The 27204-nt window shown below is 41.9% G+C and overlaps 1 protein-coding gene across 5 annotated transcripts in view; it reads right to left on the reverse strand.

Annotated features, from left to right (window-relative positions):
• Positions 1–233: 233 nt before the first annotated feature.
• The window catches only part of SHROOM4 (shroom family member 4), a 199516-nt gene continuing 172545 nt past the window's right edge, over positions 234–27204 (reverse strand). For 4 of the 5 annotated variants that reach the window (XM_024750640.1, XM_024750642.1, XM_024750641.1 and 1 more), the window contains 5 exons: positions 12785–13585; positions 9081–9230; positions 8026–8206; positions 4284–4553; positions 234–3362 (listed from right to left, as the gene is read on the reverse strand). In XM_024750640.1, the coding sequence (XP_024606408.1) occupies positions 3093–3362; positions 4284–4553; positions 8026–8206; positions 9081–9230; positions 12785–13585 (1672 nt within the window). In that variant the 3' untranslated portion in view covers positions 234–3092. The remainder of the gene's footprint in view (positions 3363–4283; positions 4554–8025; positions 8207–9080; positions 9231–12784; positions 13586–27204) is intronic. The other variant, XM_024750644.1, reaches the window with a different exon arrangement.

Raw genomic sequence — 27204 nt, forward strand, 5'->3', positions numbered from 1 at the left:
CTCTTCCAATCGATGAACATAGAGTGCCTTTATTTAGATTTTTTTAAATTTCTTTCAACAGTTTTTAGTTTTCAGTATAAAATTCTTATACTTCTTTTGTTAAATGTATTCCTAAGTATTTTATTCTTTTTGATGCTACTATAAATGAAATTGTTTTCAGATTGTTAATTGCTAGTGTATAGAAACAGAAGTGATTTTATATATCAGCCTTGTATCCTGAGACCTTAAAGGCTGTGGCTCCGGTGCCCCTCGGCAGCTTTTTGGCACATGAGGTGAAATGGAAAACAGAACCTGAATCTGGCCCTGAAAGAGGCTTTTCATCTTTTCACCCTCTCTGTTCCTCAGCTTCCAGCCTCTCACTTTCTAGGGCTTTTTCTTGGCTTCCCCTTGAGCATTTACTGCTCTACGCTGGCTGAGTCTGCAGCTGGTGGGACTCAAGGAGACTCAATTACCCAGAGGCCCTTATGCTGATTCCTCTCTAAATTTCAACCACTGTGCTTACACATTACCCACTGTGGCCTATATGGGGAAATCCCTTGCCCTGCCTTCCAAACTGCTACTCCCTGGCAGGCCTTGGTGGAGGGCTGAGCACAGGAAATGAGAATGGGCAAGAGATACTGCATCTCAAGTAATACCGGCGGCTTTGCAGTGTTATCACTCATGATGGGCCTGCCACGTCAGCATTGTGGGGCATCTGTGCCTGTCTGGTAGTTCACCTTTGTCTGCCGAGCTTCACTGCTCAATATAGTATTAAGTGCTTTGGAAACTCCATGTGAAAATGAGCATTCTTGTACTCTGATCCTAACTTTAGAATAATTGGAGGTGGGATAAGGGACACAAATAACAAAGTCAATAGTACTTTTAGTCTGATAAACTTAAGATACAATCATTCTAATGCTGACTAGAAAAGCCCAGACCATGGTCATGGTGTCCAGGTAAGTGGCCACTTTTTTCCCTAGGCTATATTCCCAAAAAGCTGTTCTGGCAAAAAAAAATATTAGAATGTTGGGCTACATTGGCCTCATCCTCCCCAATACAGGACATCTCTGCCTGCTCACTGTTTAAGAGCCTGTTTACAAAAAAAAAAAGATGGCAACCACAGCCTCTATTCAAAGCATTCCCCCATCTCATGCAAACTTGGCTTAGGTAAACCTAGCCCTTTATAAGCCATCAGCCTTCCTGAATAGAGTAGAATCCTCCACTTGATGGGAGAATGGCAGGTTGACATTTTAACAGTGGTTTTGACAGCAGCAGTGTACTGAGCATACTCAGGGCACCCCTCCCCACAGGACACCCTGCTGGCCAAGATTCTTCCATTGTTTCCAAATACAATGAAGAGGAAACGGAAGCTAGCAACCAGTATTTGTAGCAGCAGCAAAGTTCCTTGGCAAATTCTTTGGTTGAATGAGGCACCCCTGCTGCTACAGTTAACCTCCAAGGACCCTGAGGAACTGAGCAGTAACTAGAAGCGATGGAAATGCCGGGTTGGCTGCACAGGGCTGTGCAATACCAAGCATGGGCCCCAGTTAGCAAGGAACAGAAGACTGAGCTGGGTAACAGGGCAGCATTTGGCCACAACTCCCTTCCTGCCATCACCCACCTGAGGGCTCTTCCAGGATAGAAACTGGCTACCGGGTGGCCACAGCAGCAGCATTCATTATTTGTGTGCCTAAGATCCCGGCTGGATTATAACTTGCTCTGGCGGGCTGGCCCTGGCTGGAGCTTCCAGCTACCATGAATTTCGGCTACTCAAGCCAGGCCACAGGATAAGAAAACAATTAGATAGAGGAGCTCTTCCTGAGATCACCTCTACGCCTTCCTTAGCTTGGAAATGGTAGAGAAATGGGTGAACCTTTGTCCCTTTCAGATTTCTTTGGTTTCAAGAAAAAATAAGAAGCAGTTGAATCCTGTTGGGGAACTCTAAGCTCATGGTCATCCAGACTTCAAGGGAAGTATATGGCCAGGTCACAGTGGGGAAACTGAGTTCGAAGTGAGAACTCCTTCCTTAGACACTTGTTAGCTATGGTGGGAAGAATTCAAGGCCTTGGCACTTGCTTACCTAGCCATGGTGAATTCAGGCTGATCTGCAGAAAATGCTTTCCTTCTGGGCTAACTTTTCCCTCTCCAACTCCCCTCTTCTTACCTTATTAGTTAAAAAACAGAAAAAAACCATCAAGACATAAAAATAAATAAAATCAAAAGGCCATTTAAAATATAACAACAACACCCTCCCCCCAATAATAAAACATGTATCCAGAACTCAGCTTTAGTAGAGCTATTCATGGCCCATAGTGTGAAGCCCTTAGGGTAGGCACCTGTAACTCCCAGCAGTGAAAAGGCAAGATGAAACAGGAAGTGGTAGGCCAAAGTCTTAGGACAGGAGGAGGGCCACACTAGCTGGGGCTGAAGATAGTCCTCCTCCCCCTCAGCTAGGTAATGGGGAAGGCAGGGGTAGAGCCAGTTTGTTTAAACATAGCTCCTTCTAGCAGGGCATCAGGTGATTCCCAACCTCTGCTCACATTCTGTTAAATGTCATTTCTCCTTCTGTGCTTCCTACTGCAAAGCTGGGGTGAGGCCCTGAAGCTGGTGGTAGGTGAATGCCCTCAAGACAGCCAGATCTCTGTGGGAAATGGCTGGGCCACGAGCCCTGGGGAAGAGTGGAGCTGCACAGGCAACTTCTGTCTGAGACTTCAAAGGCTGATGATGGTGTGTGTGTGTGTGGGGTGGCCGAGTACATGATGTTCCTGGTGTCCTAGTACAAAGGATAATGAAGGCATTTTGTTGGTCCTGTGTGTGGTGAATGCTTGGCCGTGCAAACTGTGGGAAGGAGAGTATGGTTGTATGATCACACTTTGCTGCAGCTCCTGCTTCTTGCTTCTACTCCCTTGGGTAGAAGCTTGGTGCCTCCCCAGGTCCTCTTAGCTGGTTGGGAACACTGCTAGGTTAAGGGGTAGTGAGAGACATCCAGGGTAGAGAATATGGAACAAACTGCTAACTAACTGTTATCTACTTGCTAACAAAGTGCTAACAAGGATTGAAAGCGCTTCCCATCATGGCGGGGCAGGGATGGTGCAGGCAGTCTGCTGGTGGAATTAGAAATTACTGGGCCCCAGGAGTAGGCTCTCCCTGAGACATTTGAGTTGTTCTTCCCCGAGCTTGATCTTCTCTTCCAGCTCTCGCTGTTCAATGATGAGAGCAGATTTCATCTTCACAAAGTGCTGGTAATCTTGGAGCTGGTCCTGAGGCAGATAGCGGGAGACCATACCAAACACCAGCTTCTCCCGGCGTTCCATGTGCTCCTTCAGCTCCTTGGCATCTGCCAACTGCCCTGTCAGCTGCTGCTTCTTCTCTATCAGCACCAACTGGGGAAGCAGAAGACCAATAAGGCTATCCCAATGACCAGTCATCTGCCCGACCCAGTGCTCCACTAGTGATGCTCCCACAAAGCCACTAGCCCCTCTGCTCAGTGATCAGTCCTAGATTTCTTGCCCTGAAGTCCACCTTCATGCAAAAGCCTTTCTTTCCTGTAGCAAGGGGAGGATAAACATGACAGCAATTCTGGATGGGGGATGAGCAATCACCTCTTTCTATCTCTAAACTGTTGTTAATCTGTGGACCACCACTGGGATTGGGGTGGGGGAAGGCTCTGACAAAGCCAGCTCGTACACCTTCCATCTGGTAAAAAAAAACATCGCTGTGACGATACTTTCAAAACAGTGTGTGTCTCTGTGTGAGTGTGTGTGTGTGTGTGTGTGTGTGTGTGTGTGTATGTATCCATGTGTGTATACACAAGCATATGTGCCTTTCACTGTGGGTTCAAATTTGTATCCAAGAACCACTGGATAGAAAAAGGCAATGCCATTTGGGTTCAGGAATTATGCAGAGTGTCCCAACCTATGAAATTGACAGACTCCCAATCTCAATTACTTGCTACTATTACTACTACTACTACTGGCAACTAGCAATGATTTAGTGTTTATCTTGTTCCAGGCTATGTTTTAAGTCATTAACATGGATTATCCAATTTAAGTTTCACAACCCCATGAGGTAGGTAGTGTGTTTACCCTATTCTTGAAGGGATGGAGACAGAGCGAGGTTAAGTGAATTGCCCACAATCACACAGTTACTTAGTGGTAAAGTCAGAATTTCCACTTAAAAGCCAGTGCCCATGCTCTTCACACTATGCTCTGCTGCCTCCAGACTAGCCAAACTTGAAAGAGGGATCCCTGGGAAGAAGCAGATGGCACTTCCCTCCATCCACACCCTGGAGACCTCAACCCTACCTTCTCCTGGTTGGCCTCTGAATCGATGCTGTTGAGAGCATTTTCCACACGGGCCAGTCGACCAGAGAGTGACAGCAACAGGTTGACTACTTTGTCCAGGTCCCCAATAAACAAACGGTATTTTTCAAACTCATTGGATTTGCAGACGGCTTTTAGGTTGGTCTCCACCTCCTCCCCAAGGGCAGAATTGGCAGTGATGTCCTCCAGCAATCCTCGCTGGGCCTCCTGCAGGACAGAAAGTTTTCTGCCAATGCTTTCGATGAGCTGAATCTAGGAGAAATAAACAGGAGAAGCAAAGGATGAGAATGGGGACTGACAGAAATGGATCTGTCCCTGGAACCGCTGTTTAGAGATCTAAATAACCGAAGGCGGGCTCTACCCTAGTCACTGGAAACAAAGGAAACCTGAGCAAGTCGTGAGCAATTCCAGTTTTCTGGACAGGCACCTTCTTTCCCATCTCTTCAGATCTGCTAGGAATCTCTGTCACCACCAAACTTCTTGGCATTAGATGAGTGGTACCCATTGGCTAGTTCTCGTTTGCCAAATGTAACTTACTAAATACTTGCTGAGGCTATTTAATAAACAGAAATGCTTGTGAGAGCATAGGTAAGAAAAGCACTGCCATCACGTGTTTGCCTATTACTTCATTCATTCTCCTTCAATCCCTTTCAGTACCTCTGATGTTGATGACACTGTGCTAGATCTTCCACCACTCAGCTTGGCTCTTGAGGCCTTTTGGATAAAAGTGTGAGTCCTGGAGTCACAATGACTAGGTTTGACTGCTAGCTCTGCCACTTCCTAGCTGTGTGACCTTAGGTGAATTTCTGTATGGAGTTTTGCTTTCTTTATCTGCAGAATGGGCTAACTGCAGTACCTACTTCACTGAATTGTAATAAGGGTTCAATGAGATAATGCATGCCAAGGGTTTAGCACAGACTAAGTGCTCAATAAAAGCAGCTGCTATGATTATGATTCAGTCTGGCCTCACCCTACCATTCTAATCTCACTCCTCAGAACCTCTGAGGATTAGCCCCTCGTGCTGTGTTCACAACACTCATTCTTATATTCCTGATTTGCTTATGCAGTTCTGCCAGCTCTTTATCTCTTCCTTCACTTTGGCTATTCCCATTCTTTCTTCAGAGCCCAGCTTTGCCCCTACCCTCCCTGCTGGAAGCCCCTGCCCCCATAACTCCTCTCTCAATGATCTTTTCCTTTTCTAAACTCTCCAGTCTTTTAGAATGAGAACCTTGAGTGTAATTTGAGGTTGTTCACTTTCTGTTTCCTGTGTGTGCATCTGATCCCTCTCCCACTACTGACTGTAAGTTTCTCAAGGGAAGGACTGCTTGTGTCTTCTGATTTGTCTCCCCTATAGGTGTAACCAGTTGTGGGACTGCACTCACAGGAAGGTAGTGTGGTAGAGTGGAGTTTTAGAGTCAGAGATGCCTGGATTCCAATTCCACATCCTCCAAACTGTGTGACCTTGGGCAAGATACCCAATCCCACTGAGACTTCTGTTTCCTCATCCGTAAATTGGAGAAGTGCCCCCCACCAACCGTCCATTGTTGTGAGGTTTAGATGTGATCATAGAAGTAAAGTACTTAGTATTGTGCATGGCACATTAAGTGCTCAATATATGTTTATTGATGCTGTTACTACTACTACTTCTACTATTACTACTACTACTACCACCACCACCACCACCACCTGGCACTCTGAGCTAATGGATACCTGTCTAGCTGCAAGGTCCTAACAAGAATAGACCTGTCCCAGGTTGCTCCCAGCCTTTGCAGTCAGTATTGCATTATGGTCAGTGGCATGGACTCTAGTGCCAGACTACCCGGGTTTGAACCCCAGCTCTGCCACAAAGTAATGGTGTAAACTTGAGCAAGTTACTCAACCTCTCTGTGCCTCAATTTCACCATCTAAAAGATGGGGTAACAATATTACTTACCTCATAGTGTTGGTATGAGAATGAAATGACTTAATACATACTACATGCTTAGAATAGTGTCTTCTATATAGGAAGTATGCTTCAGTGTTTTATTACTATTCCTGCTCAGGCACTCTGGGAGCATAAGCTTGTAGTTATGTAGAGTATGTTCTTTTCTCGTCCCTTATTTAGAGATGTCCGAGGTGACAAAGGACAAGAGAGCCTGCTCTGGGTCTGGGCCAGGTGTCATAATTCAGAACTGGTCAAAAGTCAGGAGCTCACCATGATCTTAGTGTAAAGTGTAATAGGTTTACATTTAGGGAAATTTCCAAAACCCACTGGAAATTAAGGATCAATGATATGAATGAGGCAACACAATTAGATGCCAAGAAGCTCCCAGTTATATCCGCACCCTCTGCTTTCCCAAACAAAACTCAGTGCCAGGGACAAGGGAGGGCTGGGGGCCAAATGATCAACTTGGAAAATCACCTACCTACCCCCAGCTCTTAGGCCCCATAGATCTGGAAGGAAGAAAGTGGACAGAGCCCTTTGTTTCTCAGCACTTGGGCTTTATAACCTGAACTTCAACTCTGGGGAAAGGGTAGTGGATACAGCTGTGGAGTCATCACAGCCCCAGCTAGAGGTGAGTGGCTTTTCTGGGATATTACAAATTGGTGACCTTCCTCACCTATTTTCCTCAGAGACAAAAACTGTCTTAGCCCACCCACAATCACTTCAAGTCACTATCTGCTGTTCTGTGTTTTGCCATTTCTGATCATGTCTCTTTTCTCCTCATCAGACATTTATTAGGTTTGCTCCTAATAAAAAAATCCTGAGTGAGCCAGGAGTAGCCCTGTCATATTTAGGAGACATGGAATCCAAGGAAGCAGGCACCTGGATCAATAAAACTTTGATGCCACCATGCTTCCTATTCTTTCCCTGACATTTTGCTTCAGATTGGAAAGTGGTGGGGGTCTCTTGCAAATGGCCTTGAGCTTTTGTACAGGTCATGTCCTGAATAAGAAATATGGGCAGAAGAGCAATTTGCATTGAGTTCAGATGTCTACAAAGTGGTAAATTGGGCCTTTGAGGTTGCCGTGGAAACCCTATTTGCTTATGAAATAAAAGGGGTAAGTGCAGGGAGGGCAAAGTGATTCCAGGAATTTGATTAGAAACCCAGGCTAGTGGTACTTAGAGGAAGAAAGGGGAGGCTTCAGAACAACATCATCTCCATTTGTCTATTTTAGTACTTTTAAGAGATGATTGACTATTCTTGCAAATAAATATTAAAGTTGACTGGCCTATAATTTTTCCTTTTCTTTCTTGGCCAGTCTGCTCTCTCTTTGAAAGTTACACAGAATAAATCAATGGCTGCCATTGGTTAGAGCTCACTGGCAAAAACTCTGATGTGCCTTGGGTAGCGAGTTACTTACAAGGCTGGCTTATTTCAGAGCAGAAAGTCAGACAGTCTTGACTTTGAGTCCTGGATCAACACTTAGTCTGTAACCCTGGGCAATCTGGTCCTCTCAACTGGTAAAAAGAAGACAGTAATGTCTATCTTATAGAGTTGGTTTTAGGATTTGAGAGACTGTGATGATGATGATGATGATTACTATACTATTATTACTATTATTGACTGGATCAAAAAGAGACTGCAGTTGCATTTGTGAGAAACCTAGACAGGCTATTTGATTTCCATATTGAAAATACAGGAATGTACCAAGATATTCTGGATTGTGTAGAGGGCAGGTCAACCTCCAGACACACTCAAGCTAAATGCAGTAAATCTCTAAGGCATGCCAAAAACTTCACCTTTTTTTGAGCCAGTTCGTGGTCAATTTCCTCCTCTCCCAGGCCAATCTCTGCCATCTCGGGTTGGTCTTTCAACTTGTTCAGCAGCTCTGCTTTGGCCACAGAAATATTGTAATAAGCTGAATAAGAGGTAGGGATCCCTGGGGCACCCTGGGGAGGTGCGAAGTGCTGAAACTCTTGTCTGTGGAAACAAAAAATGACCATTTGAGCACCTCTGTTGACAGCCTGCTGACCTTTCTGCTTCCTAATTTCCTCATTTATAAAATGGGACCCTGCTTCACCAAGGAGTTATAAAATAAGGAAATAATGGATGGGGAGGCACTGTTCAAACATAAACAGGCCATGTGAAGGCTCTCTAGAAACCAAGTTAAGGTCAACTTTAAGAACTTAGAAGGCTATTTCTACATCCCTGACTTCCACAGCTGGGGGGACTTCTTTAGAGATCAATGGGTTTGGTCATTAACACCCCAATAAAATCCAGAAAAAACTAGAAGGCCCCTAAAGTTCCAGGCTTCTGATCATCAATGATTCCCCTTGGTTCAGGGTCCCAGTATATGGATCACGGGAGGGGCTAGGTGGTAGGGACATGTCTGAGACCTTAGCTATTTGTCCTCTAAGGCTGTTGGGCTCCATCCTACCCATCCTGGATGCCAGCCCAACCTGGCTCTATCTAGTCTGCTTGCTTATAAAGGCACTCCATGGCTTTCCTGGACACGCTCATCATTTCACCTTTCCTGGTGGTGCCACTCCTGCTTGAAATAACCTCTCCACTGCATCTCTCCCACAGCAAAGAGGTCACCTATGACCTCAGCAGTGGTCACCGTGTTGGAGGATGAGTTTAGCACCCCTGCCAGAGACTTTTCACAGCCCACCACATCTCTCATGAGCTCTTCTGAGATTGCCTGAGGTGGGGCAGGCCTTTGGCCTGAGAAGGGATAACATCTCTCAACTTCTGGCATATCCCCAATGGTCCCAGCCTCCTCCATGGTTGCAGAATGAAATGGGGGGAAATGGAACCAGTGGTGCCCAGGGGCTTGACAAGTGTAACAGCAGACCCTGTTGTCTTGGGTTCACTGAAGGTTGCGGGGTTGAGGTGCTGCTTCTCGGAGCCCCAGCCCATGAAAGAGAACTTCTCCTCAGGAAAGAAGTAGCTCTGGCTCCATGCTGGCTTAGGTTTGGACTCTTCTGCCATCAAAGCTTCTGGTCTGATGTGAGGAAAGAAATGAAATGCTTCAATGTTAGGGTTCAGTGATGGAGAGGCAAATAATTCCGCCTATGGTTTATGTAAAGGGGAGACCCACCCCCACTATGTTCTTGTTGCCTACCAGCCGTCCCTACCCTCCACCTGTCTGTGTCACTGCCCCTTCACTAACCTCTAGCTGTTTGAAAGGAAAAATAGGAGAAACTCATTAGTCATTTTTGCAGCTATTTGCAGCTCTTAGATAAAGGTCAAAAATAATGGGTAAAAGGCTCCACAGCTATTTACTGATTCATGCTATGCTGTCTCCTAATTCATCACACAAAAGAAATTTGGGCATGCCAATATTGCTCATCCTAGGTATTCATTTTACATGTAGGTTTTTAAGCTGATAGCACTGATAAAAGAGCACTACTAGCTAACATTCACATAGTGCTTACTGTGCCCAGGAGCTGTACTAAGATATATATGTGTGTGTGTGTGTGTGTGTGTGTGTGTGTGTAAATATAGACATAAAATGTAATGCTCATGACAACCATTTTATGGATAAGGAACATGAGGCACTGAGAGGTAAAGTGACTTTCCCAGGATCACGACAGTAAATAGCAGACCCGTGATTTAGACCTAGGTGACCTAACTCCAGAATCTGTGCTTTTGGCCACTATACTATACTGCCAAAGGGTCAACTTGACATCACATAAAACCCTGCATGTAAGGAATTTTCTGGCTGGACTGTATCTATGTTAGCAGAGAAGAGAGAACATTCTGGAGGAAATATAAATGTATGAATTTAGGGAATTCCTACCTATAAGAAAAATAAGTAGGGGCATGTGTGCGAGTTGAAAGTTAGAAAGTACTGAAAGAAAGCACAGAATTTTTTTTAAAAAAAGGATGTGGCTATCTGTCAATTATATCTCAATAAAACTGGAGAAAAATTTTGAAAAAGGATCTGCTAATTAGAGACTCAGTTCCCTAGCAGACATGGCCCTGTACTATATTATAGTGTATCATATCAGGCACTGTGTTCTAGGGCTCCTTTCCTCATACTCTCCATTAATAGGGCAGAGGTTATAGGAGATCTATGAGAACATAATTTGACCTTGATAATGAACTTTGTTGCAAAAATAAGATTCCTTCTCCAGAGCACTGAGAGAAAATGCATAGAGTCCATAAAGCAAACTATACCTGTAATTGAATCAGAGTTATCAGATTTAACCAATGCTCAATAATTCCACTCACCTGCTTCTACATGTATCCTGACATTTTGTAACTAAAGAGTATGTGGGTTACAGAGAGACTCTAGTTTAACGTGGCTGAAATTAGGATGTCTTTTTTTTTTTTTTTGCATTTTAGATTCAAAATATTACACATCTACTTGCCCTTAACACTACTTTCCCTTACAAAACCTTAAAGGCACTTCCTGCTGGGTAGAACCCTGTGCTCTCTGAGGGTCTGGAATAGGATCTTCTTGAGGAGCCCAGAGATCCTGGGGTGATGTAGTTGGCACAGTGAGCCAGACTACCTGGGTCTGGCTACCTGTGATCTTCTGCAACTTAATTTATATCCCTGTGCCTCACTTTTCTCATCTAAAAACTGTAGGAAACTAATGGTATCTATTTCATAGGTTTGTTGTGAAGATTAAATCAGTCAATAAACAAATGTGCTTAGAACAATGCTTGGCACATAGTAAAGAGGCAAAAAATATTAGCTATGTCGGAAATGATGTTTTTCCTTAAATCTCCATCACTCAAAGAAGCATCTATAATTGACTTTTTGCAGCCACAAGCCAGGCTTGTATGCAAACAAATGTTTCCCCTTGCATCCCATAGTCATTAAGAAAAAAAAAATCTGTGCAACAAGTTACAAGATCTCTAGTAATAGCAATTTCCTTCTCTCTGGACAAGGTGCCAAGATGAATGGAGGTACATAAAGGAGGAAGGACTAGAAGGCTGAAAGGGGTAAGCCTGGGGCCTGTAACTACTACCTCTGGTACACATTGCCTTCTAGGGGACAGGAGGTCTAAGTAAAGGCCTGGCTACTGCAGGAACCAGATCTCCCTAAGAGAGCCTGCCTAGGATGGCAAAAGCAGCATAGATTTTGGAGTAAGATCTGGCTTTGAGTCTTTTCTGTGTAATTCTGAGTTAGGTAGTCCCTTATTTTACTCAGCTTTAGTTTCCGCATCTGTCAAGTGGGGATAATAATGGCCCATAGGGCCGTTGGGAGAATTCAATGAAATAATAGATATAAAATGGCTAGCAGTGTCTGACACATATCAAATGCTTAATACGTGATCATTCATTCATTTATTCATTCTTTCTTCAGAAATATTAAGTGCCTACTATGTGCTAGGTTGCCGTCTCTTCTCTCTGCTGTGATAGGTAACAATCCACAGTCACTTTCCACAAATGTTTTCTAATTAGAATAAGAATACCCCCCAGCTAGATGGGCAGCTTGAGAAGCAGCCACTAGGTATCTGACAAATTCTCATAGTGTCTGGGAGCCAGGCCCTGTAAGTGCTGTGCCTGTGGCACCTTAGGCTGGAAAACTTGTCAACTAGCTCCAGATAGCCAAGTAATGGATTTGTCCATCAGTAAAAGACACAATAACAAGGTACTTCTAAGAGCAACAAGTCTCAGGCAAGTTCCTTCTGTAAAGGTATTTAAAGGAAGCACTAAAAGGATAGACACCTGCCCCTCATCCCCATCCCCAGCAGAGAGTCCATGGAGCTCTCTGCAGGAGGATTGGCAGAGCCAAAAGCCAAAGCTCTTTTGTTTTGGAGCAAAGAGGACAACCACACATTGTGGGGCACGCCAATGAGCATTGGCACAGTGAAGGGAACAGTTCTGTGACCAGAGTACACTCCTTCTGCAGCCTCTCTGCCCAGACAGCTGACCCTGTCAACTACCACTTCTGGTACTACCATTTGCCCACTGAAGCAAATGCAAAGAGGCAGAGGAAACAAGGGTGGGGGTGATGGAGAAAGTAGAAGATGAAAAGAATGCCTTTGGCTGTTGTAAGGAATGGTCAGGGCATAAAGCATCCAACCCCAGGAACACCTTTGATGCTGGGGTGGGGGAAGAGTTCAGAAGCTCAGACAGGTCCTAGAGCAGAGGCAGGCCAGGTTGTGAGCTGGCCTCTTGTTCTAGAGAGCAAGCAGCAGAAAAGGCAGAAAAGGACCTGAGCCAGGCTTCTGGAAAAGGCCACAAGGCAATAACGGTTTAATGCCTTATTGCTCAGGGGCCAGACACTGATGCATACCTTAAAGACAAACTAGAAAAAAATAAATATAGAACCTTGATAGTGATATTTAGGGATAAGAACATCAATGACATTTACTGAGTACCTACTATGTGCTAAGTATGGGGCTATGTCTTTTACGTGGATTATCCTCATATTCACAACAACCATGTACCATCATGCCCATTTTCCAGGTGAGAAAACTGAGGCTGGAAATAGTTTAATTGACCAGCCCAAGGTCACACAGCTGGCAAATGGTGAAGGTGGAATTCAAACTCATGCTGCCACCTCTTCAGGGACCTAATGTCTTTCATAAGCACTTACTTGGGGGAATCAGTGGTCTCCTGCTCTGATGTTCTCCAAAGCCCACCAATGCCATAATAGCAAGGGGGCAGAGCCTTCTCAGCTTGAGATCCCAAATGGCCCCTTACTGGAGGCAGGAAATTGCTGGAATGGAGAGCAAAGGACTCTTGCTCTGCTGGAAGGCTTTGTGAGCCCTGCCTTGAAGCCTCCAGGTGGCCAAAGCCCAGCGGTTGGGGCTGCTCCAGGACCTCCTCAGGATTGAGGGCACTGGAACCAGTGGTTTCTGAACTGAAATACTGGGGTGGCAGCTCTTCCTCCTCCCCCTCCTCCTCCACCCCCTCTTCCTCTTCTTCCTCTTCCTCCTCCTCTTCCTCCTCCTCTCGCTGCTGCTTTTGCTGCTTCTGCTGCTGTTGCTGCTGCTGCTGGGCTGCACGAAAGAGCCTGTACTTCTCCCAGTTGGGAGGAGGAGGGCGAGGAGGAGGAAAGGGCTTCCTCCTGGCACCCAGAGGATCTGGCTGGATCTCATCAACTTTGGTAAAGAGCTCCTTCCTATGCTGCCCCCAGGCCCGGGAGCTCTGAGGATCCAAGCTGATGTGGCTCTCTGAGAAGGCCCGGCCCCGCAGTGGGCGGGGCATGGAGGCTAGGGAGCTCTCCTCTTCATAAACGGAGGTTTCCTCTGGTTTTTTTGAGGAGTGCTTGAAGTCTCCAAGGAGGTCAAGAGAAGAGATTGCTCGGTAGCTTGACAAGTCCAGTTCTGGGTTCTCAAAGCAAGGATGGAAGGGGGTTGCCCATGAAAAGCTAGCCTTGGAATGAGCCATTTCCCTGCAAAACAGCAGATAAAGGTTGTATAAAGCAAGCACGTTGCAGATGGTCCCATAATTTTGGATAACATCATTTATGTAAAATTTAAAACAGCCACAAAACAATATAATGTAGGTAGTAAGTGTAGTAATAATAATATATGCTATATAATACTGATAGCTAACACTTACTGAGTGCATACTAAGTGCCAGACACTGTTTTAAGTGCTTTCCATGTCTTAACTTATTTAATGCTCACAATAACCCTAGGAAGTAGCTATTATTATTGTCCTGATTTTATAGCTGGGGAAACTGAGGCATGGGCAGGTTAAATCATTGCTCAGGGTCATAAAGCTGGTAAGTGGCAGAGCTAGGATTTGAACATGGAGAGTCTAACTCCAAAGTCTGGATATACACACCACCCCACACAAATGTGCTGTGTTCTGGGGCTTGCAAGTGTGGTTATCCTGCTACATCTGTTGTTTTTGTTTTGTTTTTAATTATGAAACATTTCAAATGTTTAAAAACATACAGAGATTGTTATAATAAATATTCATGTTCCCACCTACTGCCCACAATTAGCACATTTTAATACTTTACCATCTATGCTTCATGAATTTTTAAAATAATAATATCCTTTGTTTCACTCCCCACTTCTATTCCCCTGCTGCCTCTCTACATGCAAGCTATATCATGAATTTGGCATGTATGCTTTCTGTCCATGTTCTTATACTTGTACCAAAAAACATCGAGCAGGCCATTCACAAATATCTGCTATTTTGGATTTAAAATATATCCTTCTAATGCAATTCCAATCAGAATTCTCACCAGGACTTTTAACTATAGAATTTTTGTGTTAACTTGCAAAATAAAGCAGGATATGGTAGTCCCCATTTGTCCGCTGTTTCACTTTCCAAGGTTTCAGCTACCTGTAGTCAACCACAGTCCAAAAAATAGTAAATGAAAAATTCCCAAAATAAACAATTCATAAGTTTTGAAGTGCACACTATTCTGAGTAGTGTGATGAAATCTCCTGCCGTCCTGCTCCATCCTTCCCAGGACTTAAATCATCCCTTTTTCCAGCGGATCCCACCCATTAGTCACTTAGTAGCTGTCTTAGGTTATCAGATGGGCTGTCACAGTGTCACAGTGCTTTTGTTCAAGTAACCCTTATTTTACTTAATAATGGCCCCAAGGCCTAAGAGTAGAGATGCTGGCAATTTAGATCTGCCAAAGAGAAGCCATAAAGTGCTTCCTTTAAGTGAAAAGGTGAACGTTCTTGACTTAATAAGGAAAGGGAAAAAATCATATGCTGAGGTTACTAAGATCTATGGTAAGAACGAATCTTGTATCCATCAAATCATGAAGAAGGAAAAAGAAATTCGTGCCTGCTGTCATACCTCAAACTGCAAAAGTTACAGCCAGAGTGCATGACATGGGCTTAGGTAAGATGGAAAGGCATTAAATTTGTGGATGGAAGACATGAACAGAAAGCATGTTCCGACTGACAGCAGTGTGTTGCGCCAGAAAACATGGAGCCTATACGAAGACTTCAGCAAGGGATCCCCTGAAACAAGTGACTTCAGCCATTTACTGCAAGTAAGAGATGGTTACAAAGATTTAGGAATAGGTTTGGACTGAAAAACAGGAAAGTTACTGGAAAGGCTGCATCTGTCAATGAAGAAGTCACTGCCACATTTCTGGCAGAGTTGAGGAAGTTGATCAAGGAGAGAGACAGAATTCATATAACTTTTATTACAGTATATTGTTATAATGTCCTATTATATTATTAGTTATTACTGTTAATCTCTTACTCTACCTAATTCACAAATTAAACTTTATCATCAGTATGTATGTATTTAAAAGAAACATAGCATATATAGGGCTCAGTACTATCTGTGGTTTCAGGCATCCACTGGGGGTCTTGGAATATATCTCCCACAGATACATGGGGACTACTGTATAATAAAAAACATATTTTGCTACAGAAGAAATGGGGGGTAAGTAAGGTATAAAGCATAATATAAAGCAATTATAATTAAAACTGTTTTACTGACTAATAGAACATAATTGAAAGTCCAGAAACATATCAAACTATTTATAAAAATGTCATATATAATTCACCTTCCATAACAAGAAGATAAAAATTATTTAATAGATATTTTTGAGACAATTGCAGAGCAGTGTTATTTGGAGCTGCACCATATATTATATACCAAAATAAATTTCAGATTCAAGAGTTCAGGGTGTGTGTGTGTGTATAAAATTTTAATATGTGTTATATGTGTATATATGTATATATATATATTACATAGCTATAAGAAAAAACTATCAGAAAGCTTAAAAACTATGACGTGAGGTGAAATAAGACTCTCATCTCATAAGTAATAGAAAAGTATATGCAAGGAAAACAAGTCCAGGTTTAGTTAAATATGTATAAAAGTTAAACTTCTGTATAATAAAGAGGGACCAAAGCAAAGGACATCTCTTTAATCTCTGAGTTTAAAGAGTTAAGCCCTCTAAACCAGAAGATCTGGTTTCCTGCTGTAGTCTGTGAGCAATCAGCATCATGCTAAGTACTGCCTAGTGACAGGAAATTCCAGCAGTTCAATTAAATCATCAGACAGAATATCCATTCAGTAGTCACAATGAAGACTGAGAATATTTCCTCAAAAAATAATAATACACATAATGGTGGCCCAGGTCAGATAGAATGGAAGGCAAAATCTCCTTCATTCCCCTCATCTGCAGTCCCCATCCTGGCTAGCTCATCCCTCATGTGGATCAGAAATTCATAGCCACACATCCCCATTTTCTTCTCATTTGGACCTTAGCCCACCTATAGCTCCTTAAGATTATAATAATCCCTTGTGTACAGACTGTTCCACCTGGCATTTCCCCCCTCAGGAAACAAACAAACAAGGTGGTGAGTGGGAAGTAATAAGATGATAAATGCTATCAGGCAGTGAGGCCTTTCCTGACCACCTTATCTAAAGTAGAGACAACTTATCCTTAATTATCATTTTTCTATTTTGCCTTTCTCAGAGCATACACCCCCACAAGGGCAGAGATCTTGTGTGTCTCATTCATCTGGTACCTACTGCCTGGCACACAGTAGGCATTCCATAAATATTTAATAACTGAGCTAATTCCCAAAAAAACCCCAAGGACCATGATACTCATATCATAAAAAAAGTTGAATTAAAGGGAAAAAGCAATAAACAAGACAAAGAAGGGCACTATAATATTAATGATTAGAAAACACAATTAAGATCTAATTACCCTGAATCTTTATGTACCAAAAACATAGCATCAAAATTCATAAAGCAAATATATAGAAAATGCAAAGGTAGAAAAAGCAGAAACAAAATATAAGACTTTTTCAGCTGATGACAAAACTGTATCCAGTCACAATAAAATAACACTAGAAATTAATAGCAAAATGAAAAACAAATACTTCTAGCACACAGAAAATAAAAGGGAGAAAATATCCCCCACTCTAGTCAAAGAGGAGATCTAATCTAAAATTGTAGACTACCTACAAATAACAACAATGAAAATATCAGAAGCAAGAGGATGTGGTTGATTAAAACAATGATTAAAGGAAAATTGATAGTCTTAAATACTTATATTAATACATAAAAACAAATTAAAATAAATGAATTATGCTTTCAACAAAAGAAGTTAAGAGCCACAAAAATAGACCTAAGCAGGGCTTCCCTGGTGGCGCAGTGGTTGAGAGTCTGCCTGCCAGTGCAGGGGACACGAGTTCAAGCCCTGGTCCAGGAGGATCCCACATGCCGCGGAGCAACTAAGCCCGCGTGCCACAACTACTGAAGCCCACGCACCTGGAACCCGTGCTCCGCAACAAGAGAGGCCACCGCAGTGAGAAGCCCACGCACCACAACCAAGAGCGGCCCCCGCTCGCCGCAACTAGAGAGAGCCCGCGTGCAGCAACGGGGACCCAACGCAGCCATAAATAAATTAAATAAATATTTAAAAAAAAAAAATAGACCTAAGCAAAGCAGAAATAAAACTAATGGCAGAAATGAATACACTAGAAAACAAATAACAGAACTAATAATTAAAGCCAAAAGCTTTCTTCAAAAGAAAATATAAAACCATAAAACAGATAAATCTCTTGCTAATCTAATTAAAAACCCTAAATGCACAAAATTAGAAATGGAGAAATAACCACAGTTACAAAGTAAATGAAAAGAGTAAGAGAACACTTTGCTCTACTGTATGAAAACAGATTTGAAAACTTAGTTTTCTAGGAAAACATAATTACCAAAACTAATTGCAGAAGAATGAAAATATCTAAACCACAGGTTATCATAGGAAAAAATTTGATAAATTTGACCAAAAAAACAGCACACTCCCATGATCTTGTGTTAATTCTACCAACCTTCAAGTAACAGACAACCTCAATGCTATTTACACTTTCTAGATTCTGGAATCTAGAGAATAGGGGGAGAAGAAAAGAATCCTGCATAACATCAATACCAAAACCTAGCAACTAGAACATACATAAAGGAAAACCAGAGACCATTCTCATCGAAGAATACTAATGCAAAACTCACCGTTTTTTTGCATTTAAAAACATAAATATTAGAACATTAGTAGATATAAGTAATTTATTAATAAACTACCAACATATATTAAAGGTGAATGCTCAAAACAATTCTTTCTGAGAAGGGTGCATGATCCAAAAAGTTGGAAACCATTGGTCTGAGGCAGTTGTTCCTAATCGAAGTGGCTCTTAATTGGAATTACCTGAAGATGTTGTTTAAAATGCAAAGTCCTCGGCTCCACTTCTATCAATAGAAATTGAGATTTAGTACCTTGTGGTGGAGCCCAGGAATCTACATTTTAAACAATTTCCCGAAGGGATTCTAATACCAGTGGTTCAGGGATCATACTATGGAAACAAAGGTCCAGGGTGAAAAAGATGGGAGTGTTGTGGTTTGGAGGTAGAGGTTTGGGGATAGAGTTATTTGTTCCAGTTAGGTTGGTTTCCAATCTGTACAGTATGTGTCCCACCCCTCAGCACACACATTCCTACCTTCTGTCCTTGCCTCTCCTGTTCTTCCCCACCTTCATCTCAAATCTAGATCTTATGAGATGCAGGTGGTGAAAGCAACGTCTCCAAAGGCTCAAGTTGGGCCAATGTCCTGCAGCTGTGGTGAGAAAAACCCTCCTCCATGATAGTTATCAAATTTACCACTCTTTCCTTGCCAGGGCACAGGAAAGGCAACAGAGCAGAGCACAAAGAACACAGTGTTAGAAAGAATTGGGTCTGAATTTCAGTAAAATTTAAAAATCTGCCTCCAGAACCCAAAAGCTGCATGACCTTGAGGAAAGTATTTAATTTACCTCAGTTTCAGTAAAATATCTATCTTAACAAACCTGCTGTGAGGATTAACCATATAAAATAAAAAGGACCTAGCAATGATGCTGGGTACATGGAAAAGTGATTAATAAATGACAGAACTATGCTTATTATTAGAGTGAAGTCCTTAGGGCCACTGCATACGGTTGTGCAAACTGTGCAGTGTACAGCCTTCACTGCTGTATGCTTCAGCCCTGCTCCTTGTTCCCATCAAGGGAGTTGAACTGCACTGTCCCGTGGTTAATGTTCAGCCCTGCTCAATAGCCAAGAAACCAAGAGACCTGGAGTCCCAGCTCAGCTACATGGCTGCCGAGCCAGGAGGCCCTAGATAACCAAGGATTTTAATCCTAGGCTCATTCACTCACTCTTCTCATCTACTAAAAGGGAGAGAGAATAAAAGGCAAGTTTAGGCTTAAAAGCAGTGTGACGATCAACAAGACTAGATATTCTATGTTGTCTTGTTTAGGTACGAATCACTTATGTCAGCATTACAGAATTTACCTTTAAGTAGCCAACTCCAGAACCAGTTGGAAGAAAAGAGCACACCCTTCTAGGGACATTCGTGCCTCGATTTATGGCACTGTGACACTATCCTGAGGCACTAGGCTCTAGCAAGGCAACCTGGAAATTGCTATTCTCTGCATCAATCCTAATTTCAAAAGCACTGCTCTCCCACTGACACAGCTTGTGTAAGGGCAGCCTGAACCTTGCAGAGTCATTTACACCAAGGGAGCAGAACTAGGCAAGACTCCAGAAAAGGGGAAGGACTGCCCTCGATGGGACCAGCTGGGCCAATGTGTGTACAAGTCATCCAAGCTGTCATTCAGTATTACACTGTGCAAGGTGACCAGATCTCAGGGGAGCAAAACCCGTAGCCCTTGCTTTCCAGGCACTAATAGCTGAAGCAGACTGGTGAATGGGAGGCTTGCATTGAAGTGTGTCAGGCTCAGGCCAAGGATATTGGTCTCTAGAGGCCCTAGTTTCAAAGGGCTCAAGCCACCTATATGCACAGAAATCTAAATCTACAACTCTTCTTTGGGATGAAGTAATGATTCTTCCCTAGAGTGGAGGATAAGGAGCTAAATTAAGGGAAAAGAACTATGGTTTCTTACATCTTACTTACTATGTGTCACACACTGTTGTAGACACTTTCATGTAGGTATTTCTATTAATCTTCACACCAGCTCATTGAAGTAATTACCATTATTGCCAGCTTGCAGGTGAGGATCCTGGGGCTTAGAGAGTGTCATTAATTTTCCCAGCTAGTAAGAAGTAGTAGTGTCCAGACTGGAACTTGCCTTATCTGGCTCCAAGGGAAATCCCACTGAAGCAAGGACTCCTGAGTTAATGCAAAAGGTACTTGCACTACATTCATCCCCAAGGTGTTCTCAAAGACTTTAACTCCTTGCTGAAGAGAGGGGAGGGAGCATGAAAGCTAAGTCTGAGAAAGGGCTTTGTTGACACCAGCAAGGAGCCTACATCTCAAAAACAAAAGCAAATCGTGTGCCAAGTTCTGGGCTGTTCTTCTCTTTTCCTCTTGGCACAGGCTGCCTGTTCTTCTGATGAATAGATTTTCCCCTTTTGTTACTATCTTTTTTGGGGGGGGAGGGGCTCATAGTAATTGAAAATGAAAACCAGTATTTTCAGAGACTGAAAAATCTCCTCCCGCCTCCTCCTTAGGCCTTTTGAAGTTTTCTTGTTTGGAATTTTTATTTTTAACCTCACCACAATAGCTTGGCATTCCAGGATCTCAGCAGCAAGAGTGCACAGTCCCAGCCCCTCTCCCCTTCCCCTTTCCCCAGCAGCCAAAAGATAAGACTGCTCCAAGAGAAACAGCCACTCCCAGCTTATTGCTGAAGGAAATATTTACAAGATCCAGGAAGTGAGATACAAGGAGGCTACACAGGGAGGGGAGAAGGGCCCAGAGAGCTTGTTGTTGCCACCCTTCTCTGTCTCTGCGGCCACAGAACTTCAATCAAGGAACAATTAGTCTGGCAACAGCAAATACAAGTGGCAGGACTCACTCTGAGCCTTCTACAGCCCCCAGGAGCCTGCTGCAAAGTGTCCTTTGAAGAAATCAGAGAAGCCCTTGTTATACTGGGGCTGTCCTGGGTGAAGCTTAGATTCCTCTCTCCAATGACTCCAACTTGGAGTTTCCAAGAAGGTCTTTCCATTACTCCTCTGAACCCTACATAGTGTCATAGACATGGTGCTAAGGGATGGTAATGACCACTCTTGTTTACTCAGAGTCCACCATGTGTCAGGCACAGCACTGGACAGTTAACAGACTCCATCTCGTTTCACCCTGAAGACAATCTTCCAGCCTTGAGTATTCTCTTGCCCATGTTAGAAATGAGACTCAGAGAGGTTAAACAACTGAGGGAACATAAAGAGAATAAGCAGCCAGGAGAAGTTACAACTAAGGTCCATCTGACTCCAATGCCCGTGCTTTTGCCAGCACAACATGCTGCCTCTTCAGCATTCTCATAACCTTCTCAAGAGATTTAATAAAAGACATTTTAGCAGCACGTAACACACTGTGGAGGGGCCTGGAGGGTTTGATATCCATGAGAACAATTTAATGGAGGATCAGGCTGGCCGAGGCTATTGAGGTTCTATTCTCTAATAGGCAGTGGTTCTGAAACTTGAACATGCATCAGAATCACCTGGAAGGCTTATTAAAACACAGTTGGCTTAGTCCTACCCCCAGAATTTCTAATTTGGTAGGTCTGGGGCAGAGTGGAGAATTTTTATTTCTAACAATTCCCAGGATGATGATGGTATTGCTGGTCCCAGATCACACTTTGAGATCCACTGCTCTAAACAGTCATTATCTACCAGGTTCCCAACTCACCAGGGTATCTTAAGAGGTATAAAGCCATTAAAAAAAACTCTCAAGGAGTTCCCTGGTGGCGCAGTGGTTAAGAATCCGCCTGCCATTGCAGGGGATATGGGTTCAAGCCCTGGTCCAGGAAGATCCCACATGCTGCAGAGCAACTAAGCCCACGTGCCACAACTACTGAGCCTGCGCTCTAGAGCCCGTGAGCCACAACTACTGAGCCCGTGTGCTGCAACTACTGAAGCCTGCGCACCTAGAGCCCATGCTCTGCAACAAGAGAAGCCACTGCAATGAGAAGAATGAGAAGCCCACGCACCGCAAGGAAGAGTAGCCCCCACTCACTGCAACTAGAGAAAGCCCATGCACAGCAACAAAGACCCAATGCAGCCAAAAAAAAAAAAAGCTCTCAAAACGAAATGCATTTTAATTAACTATATACATACCACCCATGTAACAAGTGCGAGAAGATTTATAAAATAAAATAATGGGAGGTCCATAAAGCTCTGGGAATCCTGATGCTATTTAAGGAAATTCGGTGCCCCACAATCATTAAACAATGGATGTGCCAGGGGAAGAGAGCAATTTTTGTATATTTAAGTCCTCATATATACCAGATGTTAATGTACTAAATTTCGAAGACCTAAAATACAGTGGAATAGACTTAATACCAAAGTTATAAAGAACATGATTTTATCTCAGTTTAAAAGGCATTCTGGGTGCTCAATTATGAATGACAATTATCATAGAGTAGTTCTTTGGCACGAACATATTTAACATTTGAGGTTTTAACCCTTTGAGAGTAGCCCTAAAGATCCATGAAGTGTAATAACTGGTCATTTTGCAAAGGGTATGAAGTTGACTTGCAAGGCCTCACAATACTGCTTTGTAGGGCAAGTCACCAAGCAAAGGAGGGAGCCTAGTCAACCACTTGGCATTCCCACCTCAATGTGGCTTGATAGGTCTCTATTTGTTAACAAGGTACATAGGTGTGGAGTAACCATGGTAGAGAGAATATGTGCTTCTCTGTGAATAATGGCACTGAAATGCAAACTATTTGCAAACTAGTGCTGATGATGGAAGTGAAGAGAAATGTAATGGTGTTGAGAAAGTAATGGTTCTGAGTCAGATAATAAAATGTTCATTAGTGGGGGTGGAGAGGTTCTATGTTGTAATAATGGTGACAAATTTGAAGATTCACAAATGTCTGGTGATGTACCCCCTCAGAAATGTCAAGTTCTCACAGATTTAGATAAGCAGAAGTGCTGGTTGATGGAGAATTCTAGCAAAACAAATTCTAGCTAACAGAGAGATCAAGCATGTCTGGTAAGTAACAGTCTGTCATTGGTATGGGGATTTTTCTAAAGCCCTTGATCTTTAACTTTGCAGGCCTAAATCAAACCAATGTGGGCTGCCTCTTCTTCAGATTTTCTTTTTTATTATGAATTCCAGCAACTTGACATGTACCCAAAGAACACCATGTGCATTCAACTCCAGCTATTTACATTTTACCAGATGATTTTCTGAATCTTCTTTGTGCAAGGCTACTATCAGATTCAACATGTGAGTTTAGAATTTAGCATTTTTTGTTGTTAATACTATTACAACTACCCATTTCTGTATAAGACCCAATATTTGTATACCTGTCACTGTTAATGGCTATATTCTATTCCATCATGATGATATATTAGATTAGTAAATATTTTCCATGATTATAAATAGCATTACTTTAAATATCTTTAAAAAATTATTTTTTTCCTTTTTAGGTTACTTCCTTGGGGGTATGCTGGATCAAGGAGTATGTACAAACAGTTTTGTAACTCTTGTCACAAATTTCTAGACTGTCTTTTAGGAAAACTGAACCAATTTATACTGCCCCCCAAAACACATACTGTTTCCTTAAGTCTTGTCAAGATAGGGTTTTGTAATTTCTATTTATAATTTCCATTAATTGTTGATAATTTAATAAGCAGGTTGTGAAACCTTGATGTTGTTTTTATTTGTACTTCTTTAATTGGTAGAGAGGTTGTACTTTTCCAGGCAGTGATTTTACTGCCTTTATTTCCTCATGTGTAAATTGGCTGTTCATTTTCCTTGCCCTTTTATGCAGCTGAATTTGAAAGCCGACCTTCTATATCTGTATCTATTCTTTATATTTTTCGGACAGTCAACTGTTATCTGTGATGCTGACCCCAGACATTTCCCTCATTCTGCTATTTAGCTTTTTATTACATTTTGTTGTACAAGGGTTTCTTCCGCCAACTTTTAAATATTTGAAACCATCCATCTTGTCTCTGATGATATCCTCCGTTTAACAGGCACAAATTTATCTTCCATCCGTAGCTGGAGTGAATATGCTGTTCAACTGGTCTGCTTTCTGAAATTTACTACAGAGTATTCTATGCACTGTGGCTCTAAGTTAATTATTCTCCATATTGATACCTACAGTTCCCAACATTTACTGAAGACAGATGATTGCTTTCCAAAGTTCACGGTTGCATCCAGTGTGCTCTATAGTCTTAGTATCTGTTCCTAGAATCTCTCTTTTTTATTTAATTTCACTGTGTGACTTTTTTTCAACCCACTATCATATGGTTTTAATGACTGTCACTTTATGACAGACTTTAAAATCTGATAGGGTAAGTCTACCACCATTAGCTTTTTTTTTTTTAACATCTTTATTAGAGTACAATTGTTTACAATGGTGTGTTAGTTTCTGCTGTATAACAAAGTGAATCAGCTATACATAAACACATATCTCCTCCCTCTTGTGTCTCCCTCCCACCCTCCATATCCCATCCCTCTAGGTGGACACAAAGCACTGAGCTGATATCCCTGTGCTATGCGGCTGCTTACCACTAGCTATCTATTCTACATTTGGTAGTGGATATATGTCCATGCCACTCTCTCACTTAGTCCCAGCTTGCCCTTCCCCCTCCCCGTGTCCTCAAGTCCATTCTCTACGTCTGCGAATTTATACCTATTCTGTTCTTCAGAAACATTTTTTTTTTAGATTACATATATATGTGTTAGCATATGGTACTCTTTTTCTCTCTCTGACTTACTTCACTCTGTATGACAGTCTCTAGGTCCATCCACCTCACTACAAATAACTCAATTTCGTTTCTTTTTATGGCTGAGTAATACTCCACTGTATATATGTGTCACATCTTCTTTATCCATTCATCTGTCAATGGACACTTAGATTGCTTCCATGTCCTGGCTATTGTAAATAGAGCTGCAATGAACATTTTGGTACACGACTCTTTTTGAATTATGGTTTTCTCAGGGTATATGCCCGGTAGTGGGATTGCTGGGTCATATGGTAGTTCTATTTGTAGTTTTTTAAGGAACCTCCATACTCTTCTCCACCATTTGTTTATTTTTGTTTTTATTTCCATTTCTCTAGGAGGTGGATCAAAAAGGATCTTGCTGTGATTTATATCATAGAGTGTTCTGCCTCTGGTTTCCGCTAAGAGTTTTATAGTATCTGGCCTTACATTTAGGTCTTTAATCCATTTTCAGTTTATTTTTGTGTATGGTGTTAAGGAGTGTTCTAATTTCATTCTTTTACATGTAGCTGTCCAGTTTTCCCAGCATCACTTATTGAAGAGACTGTCTTTTCTCCATTGTATATCCTTGCCTCCTCTGTCATAGATTAGTTGACCATAGGTGCATGGGTTTATCTCTGGGCTTTGTATCCTGTTCCATTGATCTATATTTCTGTTTTTGTGCCAGTACCATATTGTCTTGATTACTGTGGCTTTGTAGTATAGGCTGAAGTCTGGGCATTTGGTTCCTCCAGCTCCGTTTGTTTCCCTCAAGACTACTTTGGCTATTTGGGGTCTTTTGTGTCTCCATACAAATTTTAAGATTTTTTTGTTCTAGTTCTGTAAAAAATGCCATTGATAGTTTGATAGGGGTTGCATTGAATCTTTAGATTGCTTTGAGTAGTATAGTCATTTTCACAATGTTGATTCTTCCAATCCAAGAACATAGTATATCTCTACATCTGTTTGTATCATCTTTAATTTCTTTCATGAGTGTCTTATAGTTTTCTGCATACAGGTCTTTTGTCTCCTTAGGTAGGTTTATTCCTAGGTATTTTATTCTTTTTGTTGCAGTGGTAAATGGGAGTGTTTCCTTAATTTCTCTTTCAGATGTTTCATCATTAGTGTATAGGAATGCAAGAGATTTCTGTGCATTAATTTGGTGTCCTGCTACTTTACCAAATTCATTGATTAGCTCGCGCAGTTTTCTGGTAGCATCTTTGGGATTCTGTTTGTATTGTATCATGTCATCTGCAAACAGTGACAGTTTTACTTCTTCTTTTCCGATTTGGATTCCTTTTTTCTTTTTCTTCTCTGATTGCTGTGGCTAAAACTTCCAAAGCTATATTGAATAATAGTGGTGAGAGTGGGCAACCTTGTCTTGTTTCTGATCTTAGTGGAAATTGTTTCAGTTTTTCACCATTGAGGATGATGTTCGCTGAACCACCATTACCTTTTTAAATAAATGTATTCTTTGGTCTTCCTGCCCACTTATTCTTTCAGATAAATTTTACGGTGAATTTGATAAGTTCTACGAAGTATATCACAGTGACTCTAATTGATAGTGCATTACATCTATATATTATTAACTTAGGGAGTATTGTAATCATTACTATATTAGTCTTCCCAAATTGAAGCAGAGTATAGCTATGCATTTATTCATGTCTTTATTTCTCCCATTAGAGTTTTATAATTTTCCTTGAATAGGTTTTGTGTGCCCACGATTAAATTAATACCCAAGTATTTAAATTCACTTTGTCACACTCTTTGACAAATCCTTTCATGCCTCTGAAGGTTGCATTCTTCTTAGCTGGTAAAGCCTTCTTGAAAAGTGTACTATTCCTAATGAAATGAGATTCAATTCTGAATTATCCGTTTTCTTTTACTCAATTGCCAAATAGGAAATGTGTACTGGATATTCCACACTCTGCTCATGATGTGGTATGATAAAAAGAAGGAAGAGAGCCCTAGGCTGTGAACTGAAAAACCTGGGTAGTAGTCTAGTTTTGTCAAGTAGTTGCTGTATAATCCCAGAAGTAATGGGCTCTGGAGTCAGATGCCTGTTTGACCTTGGGCAAGTGACTTTAATCTATCTGTGAGTAAGTTTCCTCATCTGTAAAACTGGGTCAATAAATGGTAACTATCTCATAGGGTCATGATTAGTAATAAATAAAATAATTCATGTGAAATGCTTAGAGCAGTGCCTGATACCCAATAAACACTTAATAAATGTTAGCTATTATACCTTTTGTGGTTGTTGTTGTTAATAATAGTATAATAATACCTTTCCTGAGTCTCAGCTTCCTTATCAGTCAAATGGGAAAAATAAGGCAACACAGAGTTTCTGTGAGGATTAACTGTGG

Source organism: Neophocaena asiaeorientalis, unplaced genomic scaffold (genome assembly GCF_003031525.2).
Source record: "Neophocaena asiaeorientalis asiaeorientalis breed wild unplaced genomic scaffold, Neophocaena_asiaeorientalis_V1.1 scaffold675, whole genome shotgun sequence".
NCBI lineage: Eukaryota > Metazoa > Chordata > Mammalia > Artiodactyla > Phocoenidae > Neophocaena > Neophocaena asiaeorientalis.